This window comes from Narcine bancroftii, chromosome 4, assembly GCF_036971445.1.
Source record: "Narcine bancroftii isolate sNarBan1 chromosome 4, sNarBan1.hap1, whole genome shotgun sequence".
Taxonomy (NCBI): Eukaryota; Metazoa; Chordata; class Chondrichthyes; order Torpediniformes; family Narcinidae; genus Narcine; species Narcine bancroftii.
In genome coordinates this window covers 300,305,947-300,326,857 of record NC_091472.1, presented here as the reverse complement: position 1 = coordinate 300,326,857, position 20,911 = coordinate 300,305,947, and the positions used below count along the sequence as shown (strand labels likewise).

Below are 20,911 nucleotides of genomic sequence, written 5' to 3'. Positions count from 1 at the left end.
GTGCGATCCACATTTTCGGTCGTCAATATTGTTGGAACCAAGGGGTTAAGTAATCATGGAAAATATGCCTAAGTATTATTCATTATGTATTCATTAATCCATTACTATGTAACAATTTACTATTTACTTCAATTATACTGTTTAAGGGAAATATTAATGCAATTAAGTAACAGCCACAATATGTAAAAAAGTTGGCTGATTAGAGTATGTGTAGAATTTGCTGCCTCCAAATACAAAGAGAGAGAATACTTTCATCCCCAAGGTTACACTGCTAATTGTAAAGCACTAGACCGGAGAGAAAACATCAAAAGCTCACATGGGAGTAACAGGATAGCAGATAGGAGAAGTTAGACAGGATGAGGTTGGAAGAACTATAGGGACAGTGATTTATTCTGAAACAGGCCAGGGCCAGGAAGATAAGTGAATTGCAAGGATAAGTGATAAGAGTATCATGATTGAGAATGTCAGAGACAAATAAAATAAATAAACCACTTGCGTAGGAATGAGGAGTCATAAGGGTACATGGAAGGTGTTGATTAAAACAACAGAATGTTCTGGCCTTGGGGATTAAGATAGGAGGTCTACACCAAGGATAAGTGCAGAGCAGGAAATTGCTTGAGATAAATTTTATGCAAGGAGTTTATCAAAGAAAGCCAACTCATGGTCAATGTAACAATGTTGATCTATGTAAACAGAAGTTTCGGTAAGGGTCAAGTCTTGGGGAATAGCTCACCGAGCAGGTGTCCTATGAACTAAGGACTGAACCTGAGCTCTGTTCAGATTTATTCTTGTGCTGTGTAATAAACTGAATACCTTCTCCTATCACTTCATTCAACGAGCACGCTGGACTCAGCCGACACACAGACCAAATTGAGGGGAGGGTAAAGCCAGAGTCCGACAGTATAAAAGGTAAATTCGCCTTTTTAAAAAAACTTGAGACTCTGAGGGGACTCTCTTTTGCTTCCTTTTCTCTGCGATTTCTGCTGTTGGTGAATCTTTGCCTTCAGGCAGACTCAATGCAATTTCGTGCACTATCACATCTGTTTTATTACATGACAACGCAAGAATTGTGAATCTTGAATCAAACTGCGTGGTTCATTTATTACTCACTGTAAAACTGACCCCACAGCGGTAGGAGAAAAATCTGATGCGACTATCGCCGAGTTCCTCCAGCACTTTTGCGTCCTCCAACCGCGGCGATGACAGAATTCGGCGCGACTTTGCACCGGATGCGCCTTGAGGGCACGTGACACAGACGCGCCGCGGGGCTGGGCGGGGAAGAAGATGGCACGTGGCGCGCATGCGCGAAGCCGACGCTCGGCGCCGTCATTGCGTCGGGTCATTCGGGGTCGCGGAGGCTTTCAGTCGTCGCGCTGGTCGGGAGGTTGCTGAGTTCGCGCGGTTGCTTTGCCAGGTAATGGCATCGGAGGGGATTTTTTTTTGGTGTGTGTGTGAGAGAGAGAGAGATGCGTGCGGCGGTCGCCTTGTTCCTCTGTCTCGGAGTCTCCGGCCCGGCGCAGCGGTCGCTGGGCTTCAGCTCGAGGCCCAGAGTTCGTGCACTCCCGGGTGATGGTTTCTCCAGTCATCCTGGCGATCAGAGACGGCCTGGCCACCTCGTGGTTGGGCGGCCATGGCTCGGCTGAACAGAGCCTGGCGGAAAATCACAATGGAAGTGAATGGTTGTTTTTAAATCACAAAAGTCTTTCAAGTGTAAGGATCCACTGATCCTGATTTGGAACATTGTGGGGTTGGGGTTGGGGGGGGGGACACGAATTAGTTTCGCCTGCAGTTAAGGCGTCATTCAGCGGGCCCGGGAGCATGTCTCTTCTTCCGCACTGAAAAGCAGAATGCCTAACTTAAAATTTACTCAGCAAGTAAAGCTGAGTAATTTTAGTGTATGATCAACTTTGTACAGTCCTAGCAAATGTCCTGGCCTCGTCAAGTGTGGCCAATTTGTCTTCCGGGTGGATGTGTGTATTAATATGGGTAGTTAGAAAATGTTGAGTTGACCAACTAAATGGGGAAACCATTTTTTTAAAAAAATCGTTTTGAGATGAAATGGAAAGAAATCACTCAACTGATTAATTTAGTCGTTCATTATTGCAAAGTGATTCTGGCCATGTCTGGTCATTACCAAGATTTTGGATCTTAGGGGTTAAGTTATGCCCTTTACTTCCCAATATAATTCCTCAGTTTTTGCTCAAGTAAAATTGGTGTGGGGGAAAAAAAATCACTTGGGTAGGATTGGCTTCATTTTAAACATGAACCTTTCTCTAGCATGTATTTTCACATGTAGGTTTGCCAAAATGACAGAAAACGGAGTGACGCAAGAAATGACTCCCCTTGAGAAGAAAATATGTGAACAGATTGAAGTATGTCATACTCTATTGCTTTTGGGTGATGATTTGATAAAAATGTGAAAAGGGCTCACTAAAGATATTGGTTAGAAATTTCATTTTTTAAAGTGTTCTATTTATTACACACAAGTGGTAGAGGTTTAAATTCTTATTCTCTTAGAATTTAGTAAGGCAAATCGCTACTTTTCCAGCTCGCGACTTATGCTCATTTTGTTTTTTCTTCCTGTTACTTAAACTTTCTACTATCATTGAGATAAAGTAATGTGGATAATACTATATGTTAATTGGCATCAATAGATTGGGCTGAGCTTGCAACTTGTGATGAGTACCAAACGTGGGGCTCCTTTTTCTCCCCTTGTTAGTATTGAGTTTGTTTTGATCAACACCCCGTTAATATTTTTTTAGTTTTGATTCTGAAGGCATGCGTGTAGCATTGCTCGATTATATTTTCCATCAACATGCTAGGTTTTCTTATAAATTTTACAGGTATTTCTAAAACCGAGCTGAGACCTGAGGAGTTTTTGCCCTATTGACTTTGTGTGTTTTTCAGTGTTTATGTTGAAAAGCTTGAGTCCTTTTATGTAGCAGAAATTAGCGAGTTGGCTTCCCAGGGCAAAAGAATTGGGATGTGTAGTACAGCAGCACTGCCCTGCACACTTCTGCTTTGCTGCAGACGTTTCAAAAGGAGCACAAATATTTTTTAAAAAGACTTATTTTTCTTCCTAATCAACAAATAAATCATGGTATTTAAGCCTCTATTTAACTCTAAATGGGATCCACATTCAGTATCATAATGATTCTCCTGCCAATAGAAGCAAACAGAACCTTGTTAAAAGTAGCGACGCTCGTCACGACAAAAGTGAAATCCACAAACTTTGCTCTGTACCTCCTGAGATCAATCCAATCTAGTAACATAAAGCAATACAAAATATTGGCACGAGGGAGATGAGGACTCCTTCAGACCATTGATAGCCTGTTTGGTCCATTTCAGTTAATTACAACTTTGATAAAGTTTCGCAAAAATATATTCAAGGAACAAGTTTATAAGATATGTGAGCTCAGTAGTAAAAGTGTATTACTGGGAAAGTGTAGAAAATTGAATTTTGAAAAACAAGGAGTTTAATGTGAGTTTTACACTTGACATAATTATTAATCTGACATGGTGATCAGTCTCATGAAAGCCCCGTTGTCACATCCAACTAATGATGAGCTCCCACATGAGGTTGGTTCACTTGTCTTGACTGAAACTAGTGTTAAAATGGTGAGAAAAATGGCGGGCAGAGGAACAGGGACATGTTGCAAGTAGAGGGAAAAGTGATCTGAGAAATTTGAGTCTGTACACCGACAGTTCCACTTGCAGCAACACTGAACTTGCTCTGACATCATCTTGGCAGAGGAAAGCAGGATCAGAACAGACCCGCCAATCCACCTTTTCTCTATTCATGAAGATGGGTGAAGCATACAAAAGCCAGAGGAAAGCTGTCTTGAAGGTTCTATGTAAAAGGGGTTCTGTACTACCAATGTAATTTATTTCCCTTCTCATGTCCACTGATATTGCCAGTTTTTATCTTTGAGCGCTTGACCTTGCCTCCTTCCATCCAGTAAAACAGTATTTTCTTTATTTTCTCTATGATCAACCTTTGAACATAATTATTTTGTTTTCTGCATTTTTGCTGCTGTATTAAAAATAAAGGATAAAATTTATTCCCAGCCTGATAGATGAATCAAGTTTGCATGTAGTTGGATTTGTTGAATTTCTAAACTAAAACCCAAAAATTACTTTCTAGTATAGTTTTATATTTTTGTGTGTTGTAATTTTTTTTGTGGTCTGTGTTAATAAAGGCTTAACTGGGAGATGGTGGATTATTACTTTAAATTTCAATCAATTTAATTCAGTGGCTGTGCCAAGTTGATGGGGATGTTGTCAAATAATACTTCAAAAGTGAAAGCAAAATGCTTTTAAAAAGTCAGATACATCTGTGGAGAGAACAAATGACCTGTTGAATGATCATAAAATGTTATTTCATCATTTTTCATTTCATTTTTTGCTGCTTTGAGCCATTTTGAAGTCCCAATTGGGGTCAGAAGTTAGAATATAGCAAATTTATTTTGGAAGTCTGAAACTTCTGTTCTGAAGGAGAGTAGAAGACAAGTGAATATTTCAAATTTCATCAGTGTCATTGCTCATAGCAAGTCAATTGATTCTTGGGAGAAATGTACTTGATTCAGCTATAGGTTCAGATCAATCAGCAATTCTGTTTTGCTTGTTATGGCACATTCCCTTTGATTAGAAAATTGCAACTGCAACTTTACTGTTTTTAAAAAATATTTTAATTTATAGATTTAAAGGCACAATAAATTTGTTCATTTTGCAAGTGGTATATAAAAAAGATAGAAATATAGATCTGCCCAGACCCTACATCCCATACTAATGAAAGAAAGAGAGATAAAGAAAGGGACCAGAGCTCAACAGGAGTTTTATTACCATAATATTGTGTGTATATAATATATACATATAGAGAGAGAGAGAGAGACACCTTGGAAGAAATAAAATATCAAAAATTCACATAAATATTTAAACTCACCTTTTGTAAATATGGCTCTATTTTCAAAAATGTATGTTCATCTTGTAAATTGTATGTTATTTTCTCAAGTGGTATACAATGCCGAACTTCAGCATGCCATCTTTCCATTCCCAAGTTTGTATCTGATTTCAAAGATAGAGCTATGTACTTCTCGCTATAGTTAATGCAATTTGCACAAATTTAACTTGATAAATATTTAGTTATAATTTAAATTTAATTCCTTTAACATCTCCTACTACTACTTCACTTTTAAACTACAGTGTTGAGTTCAGATTAGGTTCTAGATTACAACTTGTTACTCCAAATCTTTGTGAACATTCTTAATACTGAGTTTGCTGCTTGTGTAGGAAAATTTAAATTCAAACTTTTCCACATAGTAGTGCTAAATTGTGTGCGCAGACCAGGTTGTTTCATGTGGTTAAATACAAAAAAGTTTTAATACTTAGTATTTTAGACTTGTCTTGGCATTTTTTTTTTGAGGTAGCAGAAGGGGAAAACCCATTTTTAATAAATATATTTTGACAGCTTCTATACTTTGTGTTTGTGCAGTATTACTTTGGTGATCACAATTTGCCAAGAGATAAATTTCTCAAAGAACAGATCAAGTTGGATGATGGCTGGGTATCCCTGGAAACCATGATTAAATTTAACAGGTAAGGAAAATTTTAATTAGTTAAAGCAAGTAGTAACATAAATGATCTCTGAATTTTGCAAATGTCTTGCAGGTTAAGTCATCTAACAACAGATTTCACTGTAATAGTAGAAGGTCTCAAGAAATCCAAAAGTGGACTTCTAGAAATAAGTGAAGACAAATCCAAAATACGTCGTTCTCCAAGCAAGCCTCTTCCCGAGTTTGAGGAATATAAAAGCTCTATCAAAGCTAGATCTGTGTATGTTGTAAGTATTCCTGATGTATCTAACTTGGTTTAAAAAAAAAATTAGTGGATTTTAATCATGAATTTTCAGATTTGTTGTCACAGTACATGCATGAGCACCCAGAGATTCCTTTTTCTTGTGAGCGCGGGAGAATTACCACTAATTGGTAGCACAAAAAAACCCACGCAGTGTAAGATGTAAACAAACAAAATAACTGTAAACAGATAATGATTTTAAACTGCAATACAGAGAGCAAAAAGAAAATCAACAAAATGCACAAGTAAGAGTCCTCAAATGAATCTGAGTTTGTCGTTGAGTCTGATGGTAGAAGGGTAGCAGCTGTTCCTGAACCTGGTGGTGTGAGTCTTATGGCACCTATACCTCTTTCCTGGTGGCAGCAGCGAGAACCGAGCGTGTGCTGGGTAGTGTGGATCCTTGATGATTGCTGCTACTCCTTGATGGAAGCATTCCCTGTGGATGTACTCAGTAGTGGGAGGGTTTTGCCTGTGATGTCCTGGGCTGTGTCCACTCCCTTTTGGAGGGCTTTATGCTCAGGGGTATTGGTATCTTCTACCAGACAGTGATGCAGCTGGTCAGCACACTTTTCACTCACCTCTGCAGAAATCTGCCAGGGTTTCTGGTGTCATACCAAACCTCTGCAAACTCCTGAGGAAGTAGAGGCACTGATGTGCTTTCTTAATGATTCCATGATGCTATTGGTGAGGAAGGAAGGGGTTAACAGCAAGTAAGAACACAGAACCAGATTTTGCAGCATTCTAGTGAGGTGAGTGAGGCAATTCAAAAGGGACCAATTAGCAAGAAGACTAACTATAGGAATTTATTTTGAACCAATCTTATGTAGCAATTTAATTGTACTGGGTAACATGAATGTATTGTGTAAACTTTTGATTGGGCCAAATGTAACCTGACCCATGTGTAGACTGAACAAAAGAAAGAACTATGAAACACAAGGTCAGACTCTTTGCCTGCCTTTATAGAGAGAGCATCTTTGAGGCATTGAGCAGATTTCTGCAGAATAAAATAGTCTGACCAGGGCGCAAGTTCTAGTGTTGTCATTTCGTGAGGCCCACCAAACGAACCGAATCCACATTGGTGTGTTGAATCCAGGAAAGATCCTCTGAGATAGGGAATCTCAAGGACTTAAATTTGCTCACCCTCTCCACCTCTTATCCCTAATTGTATACCTCTGGTTTTCCTGAAGTCAACAATCAGCTCCTTAGTTTTGGTGACATTAAGTGCAAGGTTGTTGTTGCACTATTCAGCCAAGTTTTCAGCCCCCTACCTTTATATAACCCACGACAGTGGTATTGTCAGCAAATTTGTAGATGGTGTTATTGTCATACTGAGTCACAAAGTCATGGGTGTAAAGTGCATAGAACAGGGGGCTAAGAATATAGCTTTGTGGTGCCCTGGTACAGATGGAGATGTTCTTACCAATCCTCACTGATTCTGGTCTGGAGGTGAGGAAATCCATGATCCAATTTCACTGTGGCATGTTGTCTCCCAGGTCTTGGAGTTTGCTGATTTTTTTTTGTTTAGGGGATGATGGTGTTAAATTCTGAACTGTAGTTGATAAAGAGCACACTAATGTATGTATCTTTGCTGTCCAGGTGTTCCTGGGCTTTGTGTAGAGTCAGTGAAATAGGGGAACTGGAATGTATCCAAGTCACTGTTCAGACAGGAGCTGATATGTTTCATCACCAGCCTTTCAAAACACTTTTACTTGAAAAGCATGTGATTTTTTTTAAACCATTTTCTGTAAAGAAAATAAGTTGTTCTGATCTTTTAAAAATGTGCTGTGATATTTGTATCTGATGTCTGTTGGTGTTTCTATTCAAATGAAATCTGGCTGTTTGGTGTATTGCTCACAGTGGATTATATTGTAGCGTCTACTACAGCAATGCTACGGAATCGAGACATCCACACAGTGCGAGGGTGAACTAGTAACTGACTTTATTGTTTGAATTCCTTGTGCTGCATGCAGGGAAACTCCCACTTCCAGTGACGTGTGCGCCAGCTTCTGGAAGTGATGTCAGCGGGTCGTGGTGTCACTCTCTGACCGGTGGTGTGCCACTCAGAAGCGGGGATGTCCCCTGGGCAACATGTGGGTTTCCCCTCGAGTGAAGGGGAACAAATGCCATTTTGAGTTGGATGACTGGGGCGGTGATTCGGCCTGTCTAACCGCGCAGTTGCTTGGCCTACTACGCTGTCTTCTCCCCCACCCCCCCAGAATTGCTATTGCTCTCTGAGTAGGTTACTGTACAGTCTTTGGATGGGTGGCCTCTGCATCTGATCTGGTGTTCTGGACAGGCTGACCTGAGTCCAGATGTGATGCCTTGAGGCAGTCGATCATAAACCTGTCCTGTCGCCCGCCAATATCCAATGTAAAAACGACACTGTCCTGCTGCAAAACCTTGAATGGGCCTTCGAAGGGGCAATGTAGGGGTGTTCCTTGCTGTTCTCTCCGCACAAAAATGTAGTTGATGGACTGTAGGTCCGTAGTGCTGTGTGGATTGTTACGAGCCCAGGGGATCCCAAAACCCAGCAATAGATATTCACCAAGACAAAAGGTTACTTAAACAAAAGTTGCTTTTAATTATCTTTAAACATGAAAACATGATCAAACTTTAACTTGTGATTAACTTAGCCCCCTTCTAATTCTAAGCGCACATATATGTAATATGTAAGTTTAGAAAAGTTATTTGATCCACAGTCCAATCTCACTTCTCATTCCTCCAAGTTTACTGGTTGCAGGTAATTCTTATGCTGTGCACAGAATTTAACATTTATGAAGTTCACCAGGCTTTGGTGCTTGAAAGGTATATGGTTACTGCTCAGGAAGGTTCTTGTTGGTTTTCAGAGAGATTCGTTGTCCCTGGACACAAACTGGTCCCTTTTAATCACCCATGTCAGTATCTTGCTGAAGAAACTTGCCCAATCAGGGTTTTCCAGATGATGACCTCTTTTTTTCAGGTCACCACAGAGTTCCTTTTTGTTTCTCTTATTTCAAGCGAAACATTAGGCAGCCAGTCCTCTCCTCTTGCATGAACCATGAGGACTTTGACCAGGCTGAACTAAGCACTCACAATCTATCTTCCAAATGGGGGTTTTTTTCCACAAGCTTGTTAGCTTGTCATGTTCTAGTTCCAACTGCTGCTGCTGTGTGTGTCTCTCTCTCTCTCTCAAACAAAACCACATGACCCTCTTAGAACAGCAAGCTACACTCCCAGACAGCCTGTGGCTCCAAACTACTCCAATCTTTCATCTGTTGCTTTTCAAAACAACAATCCATTAGTGAAGTCTCTTGGGCACTCCCCAAAGTTTTTGCAAAGGCCCCCAGTAGCTGCCCTGTCTGGCTTGAGCAGAGCTCCAGTATTTTAATTGAGATTTGTTACACTAAAAAAACCTGCCCCAATTTATCTCCTAAAAACATATCTATATACATACAAACTCAACATAATCTGTCACAGAATGCCTAAGAGCACTCATGAGAGTTTGTCTATCTAATTCAGGTCTTGTAGTTGAGCTTTTAGGGCTGCCTTCAGGTGATGATGGAAACGCTCGACCAGGCCATTTGTCTGAGGATGGTAGGCCATGGTGTGGTGCAACTGGCTGCTGCAGAACTTCGTTAGGTCAGCCCAGAGCGAGGAAGTGAACTGGCTCTCAGTCCGAGATGATGTGGGTCGGGGCTCCGAAATGTACAACTCAACTTGATGATAAGGCTCTGGTTCAAGTCTGTCGCATGTGGGGCCTTGGTGTATCTTGGCACTGCAAATGGGTTTTAGCCCATAGGGTCACGTCGCCGCAGAGGCCATGCCACACGAACCTATTGGACAGATTGTGGACCTTATTGGAGGGGGTGGAACAGGCCGTGGATTTGGTTGAACACCTGCTGATTCCAGGACATGGGTAGGATGGGTCTAGGGAAGCCTGTGAATATGTTGCACAGTAAGGACGGGTCCCCCGGTGAGGGGCAGAAATTGCTAACCTTCAGGCTGGTGATGGCAGTCTGGTAGGCCTGGACGCCTGCATCCTCCATTTGGCCCTTGACCTGCTGAGCGATATCGAGCCCCCTGAGGTGGCGGCAATTGTGGATCTGGATAACGTGTTGGCCACCACGTTGGACTTGCCTGCAACGTGGCAGATATGTTGAACTCTGAAATGTAAGAGCGGTGACGCTGCTATCTTGTCGACCACAGGTCTGAGACCTTGCTGAGTATGTCGGTGGTGAAAGCCCGCCCTTCTAACATGTACTGGAAGTGCTTCTACCTTGTCAGGTAGTGGTTTGACTCCCTCTCGGGTGATATGTGTCCCAGGAAATTGATTGTCTCTAGGCTGAACTGGCACTTGGTTGGGTTCACTGAGTCTAAACTGCTGCAACCTGTCGAAAAGGGGAGTCAGGTGCATTCTGTGTGTGCTGGCATCGGGGCTGGCAATGAGGATGTCATCCAGGTAGACAAAGATGAAGTCGAGGTCTCTGCCAACCATGTCCATAAGCTGCTGAAACGTCTGGGCTGAGCTTTTGTCTGAATGGTACCCAAAGGAACTCCAGGCCAAAGGGTGTGATGATAGCCGTTTTGGAGACGTTGCTGGGATGCACTGGAATCTGGTGGTACCCCTTGACTAGGATCACCTTGGAAAAGATCCGGCAGCCCTGGAGCCTCATGGAGAAGTCCTGGACGCGTGGGATAGGGTACCTATCTGGGACTGCAGCATTGTTCAGTCGCCTGTAGTTGCTGCATAGGTGCCAGCCACTGGAACTCTTCTGTACCATGTGCAGTGGGGAGGCCCAGGGGTTGTTTGAACGGCAAACGATTCCCTGCTCTTTCATGGTGGTGAACTCTGTCTTGGGCTGCTGGAGTTTTTCTTGTGGGAAGTGCTGTGCTCGTGCATACACTGGAGGCCTGGTGGTCTTGATGTGGTGTTCCACGCCATGTGGCAGTCTGGGGTCATGGAAATTTGGTGCCAGTAGGGTCAGGTACTTGGCCAGTAGGCAGGCATACTCATTTCGGTCCAAAATGTGGATTTCTAATGGCAGAAAAGGATGTTGCCGCAGAGTAAGGGGGTATGACTAGAACGTGGTAGTTTTCAACAAACGGCATCTGGTCACGTTCACCAAATGTTCACGTGTCCGGGGGAAATCTGAGAGTAAGGCCTGTCCCACAGCCGCGATTTTGCACTTCACTGGAAAACTGTATATGCGGAATGGATTGTGACCAGACGTGTGCCATAACTCGGAATGGTGGAGCTGTTGGCTACTTGTAGAGGAAGTCCCTTGGGGTTGTGTTTGGTCTTGAAATATGTCGGTAGGATGAGGCTTCTCTCTGCACCCATGTCAATTAGGAAGTCCAACTTTGTTCGCTGGCCCCTGAGGTAGAGTAGGTCTTTGAGTGCCAACTGCCAATTTCCCGTCGCTGTGTTTGGTTTGGCGGTGGGGTAGAAGCACGTGGTGGGGGGGGTGGTGTATGCACGGCTGGGTGTTTTGGCTCCATCTGCAGAGATAGAAGCTGTATTTGCTCTGTTTGTCTAGGCACTCGTTGCGGTTGGGCTGCGGCTACTGCTGGGGGGCCCAGCAGAGTTGCTGAAGTGATGGTGCTGATGGCGTAGATGGACTGTACGTGAATCAAGCTCTGTTGCAGGTTACGGAAGTCTCTCCTTGGCTACCAGATGTGGGGTGCTGAAATCCATGTCAGAACTTCCAAGGAAATGTGTACCAGTTGCTTGGAGTGGAACAGGGCCTCAAAGAAAACTGTTCCTGTGTCCATCTGCTCGGGCCACCATTTCGTGCATGAGCTCCAAGAAGTTTCTATCACCCAGGCATCGCATATTTAGGCTTGTGCTGGCTGAGTTCCAGAAAATCAAGGAGGAAATGCCAGAATTGCTTGTACTTGCTCTCCATGGGAGGATTTTCCACGAAGGAACTTACTTTGTCTGCGGTGGTAGTTTACAGGGTGGTGATTCCTCTGATGTGGAACTGACTCAGCCAGTTGCACCCAATTCCTGGGCAAATGCAAATCCACCACGTTGGTCGCAGCCATTGCGACTGTAGCAGTAGTAGCATCCTACATTCTGTCGTGTTCAAGGTGGATTCCAAAAACATGGAACCATCAGGGTCATTGCTGTAGTATCTGCTATGTCAGCACTATGGAATCGAGACGTTTACATGGTGTGAGGGTGAACTAGTAATTGACTTTATTGTTTGAATTCCTCTCGCTGCGCTTCAGGAAAATAACCACTTCCAGTGGCATGTACTCCGGCTTCCGGAAGTGACTGGGGTGACGATTTGACCCATCTAACCATGCAATTGCTCGGCCCACTACAATATCCTAATTGGAGATGAGACTGATGTTTCATTCAAATTAGATTGAAATATTGGTGCAAGTTGAAAGGCTGTATAAAATTGTTCTTTGGACAAAAAGATGGATAATTTTGTAATTTAAACTTTTCCTGCTAGGTTAATTAAAAAAATAATTACCAAGTTTAAAGTTTCATTAGGCTTCAATCATTACAATCGTGTTTGTTTTGTAATATCTTGTATTTCAGAATGAAATTTTGTCAAGAAATACTTAAATTTGGAAATGCTTTTGTGTAGTTGCTTTAAAAAAAGTATACTTTGTGTTTACAAAATATGTTTACTTTTTAAAACTTCCCCAAAACAGAAAGGCTTTCCCACAAGTGCAACACTTGATGAGATTAAGGACTGGTTTGATGAAAATGGACCTGTGGAAAATATACAAATGAGAAGAACACTGCAAAGACAGTTTAAGGTCTGTATTTTCCTCCTTTCTCACCTCAAAATATCCAAAGCCAAATAAATAAAAAGATAATTGGTTGTTCCCACTGTTTTTCAACAGGGGTCGGTATTTGTCGTCTTTGGCGGTCTAGATTCTGCCACAAAATTTGTAGAAACTCCAGGCTGGAAGTATAAAGAAACTGAAATGATCGTACTTTTCAAGTAAGCTATTTGTTTTGCTGGAGCTCACTGTTTACAGATTGTATTTTTGGTCATTTCCAAATAAATTTGATGGATTAACCTGATTTGAAAGCACAGTCAGTGTATAAAATAATCTAAAGAGAGTATGGTCTGGCTCATTTTGCATAAAATGCTCCAATCTCTGGTTTGGGGGATTCAAATTTAAGTTGAATGTGAGAGGTCAGTTTGCATTGCTGTCAAAAGTTTTTATTAAAGTGTAATCAAATGTACCTGATGATCAGAGATGCTTAGAACAATTGAAACATTTTTAACATTGATCAATCAAATAGAAACAATTGTAAATTATGTTTTTAAATTACTAATATTATTTCCATGAAGATTATGTCAGTTGTCCAATTGAATGGGCCAAACTGGATATCTTAGCTCAGGGCCAGATACAAACTGCTCTCAATTCAACATATTAAAGAAATGAATGTGGAATATATTCTCTTAAAGAAATATTTATGATTGACCAAATTTTTGGATATCATTTGGTTTTATGCCAATATCTTTCTTTGGCTTGGCTTCGCGGACGAAGATTTATGGAGGGGTATGTCCACGTCTGCTGCAGGCTCGTTGGTGACTGACAAGTCCGATGCGGGACAGGCAGGCGCGGTTGCAAGGGAAAATTGGTTGGTTGGGGTTGGGTGTTGGGTTTTTCCTCCTTTGTCTTTTGTCAGTGAGGTGGGCTCTGTGGTCTTCTTCAAACGAGGTTGCTGCCCGCCAAACTGTGAGGTGCCAAGATGCATGGCTGGAGGCGATATCAGCCCACTGGTAGTGGTCAATGTGGCAGGCACCAAGAGATTTCTTTAAGCAGTCCTTGTACCTCTTCTTTGGTGCACCTCTGTCTTGGTGGCCAGTGGAGAGCTCGTCATATAACACGATCTTGGGAAGGCGATGGTCCTCCATTCTGGAGACGTGACCCATCCAGCGCAGTTGGGTCTTCAGCTGAAGACCCAACTGCCAATATAGTTTTTATGCTAAAATTGTTTTGGTGTTAATGGAATCAAAATTCTGCATTATTGATTTTTGGTTGAATCAGTGTACTGTGAACTTTTTGCCCTTGTATATGACAAGAAGACAAATATTGATTGTAACTCCTTGGCTATTTCACGAGAAAAGCTGCAATTCCTTCACCGGGGGTGTGGGAAGATGTATGCCTGTAAGATGTTTATTTTAATTAATTGGTAGGGAGTTAGCAAATGTTTTGACTTTTTCTAAATAGATATGAGAGGCATGGTTGTTGATCTCTCCAGTAAAAGTGTAAGTGATTAAAATATCTTAAATTCAGGGAGAAGAGCTTTTCAAAATACCCACATCTACGAGATTGAGAAACATTGTTCAGAATTACTTAGCATTTCAGTTTTCTTAATGTTATTCTTTCCTTCTTGAAGAGAAGCATATTTTCAAAAAAAAGCTGAAGAGAAGCTGCATAAAGCAAAAAATAAGAAGATGTAAGTAAATTCAACTGTTTGTATTTTGTACTTGTGTGGGTTGTAATTCATGTGAGGGGAACACTGGATAAATATGTTTACTATGAAACTTGGTTTTTAGAAATAGTTGAAGGCATTGTTTATACATGTTTTCCTGAGCAGACTACATTGGTGCTTTTGGCTAGGGAAAATGAAAACACAAAATAGATTTCAGTACACTTTGTTTGCAATAAGTGCAATTTATTAGAGTAATGTTACTTCAGTTTTTCATTTCTTTGCAATATGGTGAAAATGCAATTGGATATTGGTGTACAGCAAGATTGAGGTTGTGTGCTAGATTTGCCAAATTATGTGTAATACAAACTTCCTTGGTTGAAGCAGTATTTGTTTTGTCTCAATTAGTGATAAAGAGCAGCAGAAAAATACTCAAGATGTGCTGGGAATGGTGAGTTTTAAGTAGAAAAAACACAAATTATATAAATTCATTGAAATTATTTCACCAAATTGTTTGGAAAGATGTTAATTAATTAATCTCAATTATGAATAAATTGAGCTACTATGAAATTTTCCCTCTGTTTAAGCATTAACTACTTGAAAGCTTTTATAATCAGTTTTAGGTTGTATCTGATATTTTAAGTACACATTTCTCCCAGTTAGAATTAGTTTGTACCACAAATGACAAAGCCACGTAGATCCAGCTCATTTCAGGCAGAAATGGTAGGTACACTCACTACATTTTGTATTCCAGAATTCAGAAGTTGGAGGAATGGAGTGGGAAATCTTGACTCACTCCTGATTCTTGGTTTTGCACTGGAGAATGATCACAGCCAAGCTTGATGCAGATAATTCAACTAATTCTGTATGGTGTCTGCTCAGTTAACACCAGATTAGTGTATTGCCCCTCCAGTAGTTACAAAGCAATAGCTTCAGAGCTACATAAAAGTTTTGTCCAGAATAAAGCTTTGAGGAATATACTGAAAGGTAATTTTAGTGTTCAAACAACTGGTAGAGAAAATAAAACTGCATGTGGGGGGGTTGGAGATGGGCATAATGATCATTATTCAGCTTCTGTAACATTATAGTGAAAATAAAATATTTCTCTTCAAAGAAATCTTATGAAGAAAGAACTGGGTGTGTGCTGAAGTTTGCTGGTGATTTGACCGATCAAACATGCAGGGAAGATATTCATGAAATTTTCTCCACTCATGGTGAAATACAGTGGATAGATTTTGTAAGGGGTGCTAAAGAGGTAAGTTTTCATTTAAAGAAGTTAAAAATTGATAGTTTTGCTTTGAACATAATTTATAAATATTTATTGTGATTTACAGGGAAATATCCTTTTCAAAACAAATGCAAAAGAAATACTTGAAAAGGCAGTAGCAGCTCATGATGGAAAATTGCATTTGAGAGGTAAAGATGTGACCTGGGAAACTATTGACGGTGAAGAGGAAAAATCAGTTTTAAAGAAGATAATAGAAGATCAACAGGAATCTCTTAACAGACAAAGGGACAAAGGTAAAGTTTGTAACTGAGGTTGTGACCAGTTCTATTTAATGATTTAAAAAAAATAAAACATCTTATTTACTTGCAGTTCGAAGAGGTTTTGGTAAAGGAAGAGGCAACAAGGGAGGATGTGGACCACAAAGGGTGAAATTCCAAGGCAAGAAAACAACATTTAAGGATGAAGACGACAAGAGAATTGAGGAAACTGTAGAAACTGGTAAGTTGGCAAATGTCAATTAAACCAACAATTGAAAATACTCTATTAATGTGGTAAATACATCTACCTCAACTTGAGTAAACTGATATAGGTACAACTTCCATTGCTTCACAGCCAAAGGAAGGATTGCAGAGTAATCAAAGCAACATGAATGTCTCAAATATACATTGGGTTTTGTTATTCCCACCACTTTCACCAGTAGAATTTCCTGTAAACTGAAGAACCACCTTGCATGTAACGGTTGGGAAAGAGTGTTGACTATTACAGTATTGTTTCTGATTATCTGAAAAACACTTACATTAATATTTGTGTACAATGTGACACCCCCCCTCCCATTTTTGAGGTGAAAAAGTGGGAAAATTTTTACCCCCTAATGCGACCCCCCCCCCCACTTTTTTTTATTGGCCCAAAATCATCATGGAAGTGCCTCTTTGACAGGTTGTCGAAGAAAAGAGTTGTTGTAACCATATAACAGTTTATGGAAACAGGCCATCTCGGCCCTTCAAGTCCACGCCAGTTTACTCAAACAACTCCGCTAGCTCCCCCCACCTATTCTCCGCCCATTACCCTCTAACCCCCTCTTATCCATGTATATATCCAGCCTCCTCTTAAATGAAAGAATTGACTCTGCCTCAACTATTTCCTCTGGAAGATTATTCCATTCAGCCACCACTCTCTGAGTGAAGAAGCATCCTCTAATATTTCTCCTAACATTTTGTGCTGAATGAAATTACAAAATCGTCATAATAAATTTAATCAATTTATTGTTCAAAATAGAAACGTAAATAAAAAGAAAAACATTATTTTAAAATTCTTCAAAATCAGACACATTGTCATCAGATGCTCCAAAAAGTGCATCCCATTCTTCTGTGGATCTTCTCATCTGTGTCCCAGCCTGTTGTGCCTGTTATTTCATCTTCAGATTCCTGTTCATAGTCTAAAGTAGTGGTAGTACTTGCATCGGCCCATAAAACATCATCTTCGGTCCCACCCATTTTGTTGCTGATTCCTGTCTTTAAAAAAAACTCAGAGAGACCATATTACTTGGAAGTGAATCCCAGGCCTGCTTCACCCATGAAACGACAGTGGATAGACCTGGTTTCTTGAGATTTCCCCCTGCTATTTTCTCCACTTGGTCTGGGCCATCCAGGAAATCCAATCTTTTCTAACATGGTCCTTAAATGGCTTATTAAGCACGATATCAAGGGGTTGCAGTACACTTGTCAAGCCACCAGAAATAACAGCTTGGTGTGTCTTGAATCGCTTGAGCTGCTGCTTTACCGCTTCTGTCAGATGGGCTTGAAACTGGTCCCACACTAACATTGGCTATTTCTTTAAAAGAGATCCAGAGCTTCTATTCCACACCTTCTCCAATCACAGTTTGACACCCTCTTCATCCATCCACCCTTTGGGATGGTAGTGTATAAGAATGCCTGGTGGGAACTTTTCTCCTTTTGCAGTGGTCTTGTGCTTAAAGATCACCATTGGCTGGAACTTGGACCCATCAGCTAAACAGCACAACTATGATGAAATGGGTCCTTTCATGACCTGTCGCCCTTACATAAACCATCTTACTACCTAGTTTATAGTTCTGTTACCAGGCATATCAAAACACAAGGGAATTTCATCCATATTGCCAATATTATTCATATCAAAGTCTTGCTCCATCCTTAACTTAATCGTGAAAACTAATTATCTTGTCATCTAAGTCACTGGGAAGCTTCTATGATATCTTGGTTCCCTGTCATGTGGCCAGGGAGTGCCTCTTAAACCTCTGACACCAACCATTTGACACCTTGAATGTGCCACTCACTCCATATTTGCTATCTTTCAGGAGTTTCCAAGCTTGAAGCTATATATGGAAACAGGTGACAATTTAGCCATCCTTTCTCCACCTTTCTACCCAGTCAACCAGTGCCTTCTCCAGATCTTGATACAGAGTGTGCTTTCCCCTACGAGCACATTTGGTCATGGGCAACTGGGCTATCTCTGATTTCTGCTTCCTCCAAAGCCTGACATTACTCTCAGCAATGTCCAATTCTCTGGAGGCTGCACAGTTGTTATTGCTTTCTGCGTACTTGATCACTCTCAGCTTAAATGATGCATCATAAGCACCGCGTTTTTCTCTTCGTTCCAGGAGAAAACATGGATAGAAATTAGAGCAACAGCAAAATACGCGCTTCATGTGACCCCCGCCCCCCCCCCCCCCCGCTGCCCGAGCCACCCTGTGAGTTGCAGAAAATGTTAAAAAAAATTCTACTCCCATGTATAATGTGACTCTTTCCCCACCCCTCCCCCTTTCTAAGAAGAAAAAGGGGGTATAATTTTTCGCATTATATACGAATGTTTACGGTAACTGAAATTCTCAGTTATCCAAAATTTTTTGGCTGCCACATGACGTCACAGGTATGGGGGGGAGGGGCTCACCCAACATGCTCATATGGGGCTCTGATGTGCTGTTAGCACCAGTTTGGTAACATCAGTGAGCGACTGGAGGAAGTTGGCAGGTCCAGCATGGGGAGATTGTCCTCGTTTCAGGTAACCCTCCCCTGTCTTTTTCAATTTCTTTTCCTTCCATTGTATTTGGATATCCACTGACCCCAGAGTCGGCGTCAGAACAAATCTAATCAGGGGGCATTTAGATAACTGCGGGGGTGGGGCACTGATTTATTTTTCAGTGGCATTGGATCGGGGGGGGTGGGGTAGCGGCAGCAGTGCCATACGACAGTGGTGGGTAATTGTCGGGGATCAGAGCAGGGACCTCTGGCTCCAGGGCAGGTTCAGTGACAGCCTTGGGGATCAGAGTGGGGACCTTGGGCTCCCAGGAAACACTGGCAACAGTAGTGGTGAGGTGTTGGGGATTGGTGACGGCTATTACAAATATTCTGTTGATACTACTGGGCTGCTTAAAGCCATTTCTCAGTTATCTGAAAAATGTAGTTAACTGATACATGTCCAGTCCTGAGCGTTTCAGATAATCTGAAATGTACTATAATCTTAAATATTAATTTTGGCCTTACTCCAAACATTTGCAAGAGAAAACCAGCATCTGCTTCTGTTGGAATATTCTGTTATTTAGTATCACATTACACAAATGTGGGAAATTCCACTGAATACATGCATCATCTATTCAATATTTTCTTGGTGAATATACTCTCATTTAAAGGTCTGAGTAAACCCAGATTGCATTGGAACAATTTTGACTGAATCTGGAGATGGTTGGATGAAAGTTGATTGTAAGAGGAGAGCTCTGGTATTTCATAAACACAGGATTATTTTTACTTGAAGCATCTATTTAGTTTTAAATGCTTGATCTGTACCGAAAATCTGTTTTTAACCTAACCAAACTGCCTGATCTAATGTAGCTGCTACAAGTCCAAAGAAGCGAACCTTTGAAGAAACTGTATCTGTGGATGAGCCTGCAGCAAAATTACAGAAAACTGAAAATGAATCTAGCGATCAATGAGATTCTGGTCTATCAAAATTATCCACCTGCCCCATCCAGAGTTTTCACTGCATTTAATTCTGGCTGTCTCAACATTGCATCCATTGAATGTCTGAGGGATGGGGTTTATTTCGTTGAAAACCGGATGAAGTCCACTTCAATGTCGACCTGCAATTTAAAACAAAGTGTGAATTGATGTAAATTTACAGATGCCTTAATTGCATGCTGCTTTAAAGTGTGGATGTTTTTATATTAAAAAAATTGTTAAAATGTTGTTCTGGTGTGATGCAGTTTATTAGTTTCCTTGTATGGATTGTTTACTCTTGGGAACAAATTATTGTATACTTAGTATTAAAAGGTTATTTATAAAAAATGCTGTACCGCTTGTATGCAAATTTAAGCTTCAACACGTTCAGTAGATTTGAAGTAAGTTTACTATGATCCTTCATTGGATCAGATATGAACATAATTTCACAATCTAAATGTGCATTAATTTGCTACCCTTTGAAAGGGATAGGAGTTGCAAATATGGTTGTGTGCTACTGTTGGAGTAAGAGACCAAGTCAAATTAAACTAGATTTCTCAGATCAAATAGAGGTCTGGATGTGTTTGCTGATTAGTGAATTGCTTGGTGTGTAGTATTCAGAATTTGCCACTGAAGGAAGATTGAGCGTGATTTAACAAGAATTGCCATGTAGGGTGTATATATCTAGAAATTGTACCAACTTTTGTACATGATTTAAGTTCCTTGTATGTACTTTACAGAATAAAGGAACTACAAAGCCACTTCATTTATTTGGGAGTCTTTCCTCTTTCATAGACATACAGAATAGAAGCCCTTTGGTCCAGCTGACCTATCTAGCTAATTCCAGTTGCCTGTATTTGACCCATGACACTCAATCTTTCCTATTCACATGCTTGTCCAAAGTTTGTCTGGCAAGTTTGTTCCATGTACCCACTGCTCTTTTTAATATTTCCTCTCACCTTAAACCCGTACTTTCTAATTTTAGAACCCCTTACTCTGAGAAAGACTGCCTGCCCCTGGTGATTTTGAATTTCTTAAGGGCACCCCTAAGCCTCCTTCACTACAGAGTCTGTCCAATCTCTGTATCTCAAGTCCTTCAGAACAGGCAATACCCTTGTGAATATTTTCTAACAATTGTATCCTTGCTAATGACATAGTGAACAGAACTACCCATACAAGTGTAGTCTAAACAATGTTTTGTACAACTGTCACAGTGTATGACCCTCTTCCTCCATGTATTAATGTCATATACTGCCTTGAGTACACTACTAGTGTTGCTACTTTTCAGGACAGTCTACATTCACTGACATTCCCAAAGCCTTCTCATTCACAGTAGATGTCCAGTCTTGATTTTATATGCAAAATGTATCACTCAGCCATTCCATGGACCACTTTCCTAATTGATGGAGCACTAAACCCTCAACAGCATCGAGTCCACGCTGCTGAAGATCCAGCTGCGCTGGATGGGTCACGTCT

General features: G+C 41.0%; 2 protein-coding genes across 5 annotated transcripts in view; one reads left to right on the top strand and one right to left on the bottom strand.

The window, feature by feature from the left end:
- Positions 1-1,321: 1,321 nt before the first annotated feature.
- On the top strand, positions 1,322-20,196 carry ssb (small RNA binding exonuclease protection factor La). Its single transcript, XM_069935681.1, has 12 exons — positions 1,322-1,414; positions 2,297-2,372; positions 5,492-5,595; positions 5,668-5,839; positions 12,499-12,606; positions 12,694-12,794; positions 14,207-14,266; positions 14,648-14,690; positions 15,354-15,494; positions 15,574-15,760; positions 15,837-15,965; positions 19,331-20,196. Exons 2-12 carry the CDS (start codon positions 2,307-2,309, stop codon positions 19,429-19,431), a joined length of 1,212 nt encoding a protein of 403 aa, XP_069791782.1. The 5' UTR covers positions 1,322-1,414; positions 2,297-2,306; the 3' UTR covers positions 19,432-20,196.
- Positions 19,019-20,911, bottom strand: part of mettl5 (methyltransferase 5, N6-adenosine) — a 55,526-nt gene continuing 53,633 nt past the window's right edge. For 3 of the 4 annotated variants that reach the window (XM_069935683.1, XM_069935684.1, XM_069935682.1), the window contains exon 7: positions 19,019-19,578. In XM_069935683.1, coding sequence (XP_069791784.1) covers positions 19,537-19,578 — 42 coding nt within the window. In that variant the 3' untranslated portion in view covers positions 19,019-19,536. The remainder of the gene's footprint in view (positions 19,579-20,911) is intronic. The other variant, XR_011356783.1, reaches the window with a different exon arrangement.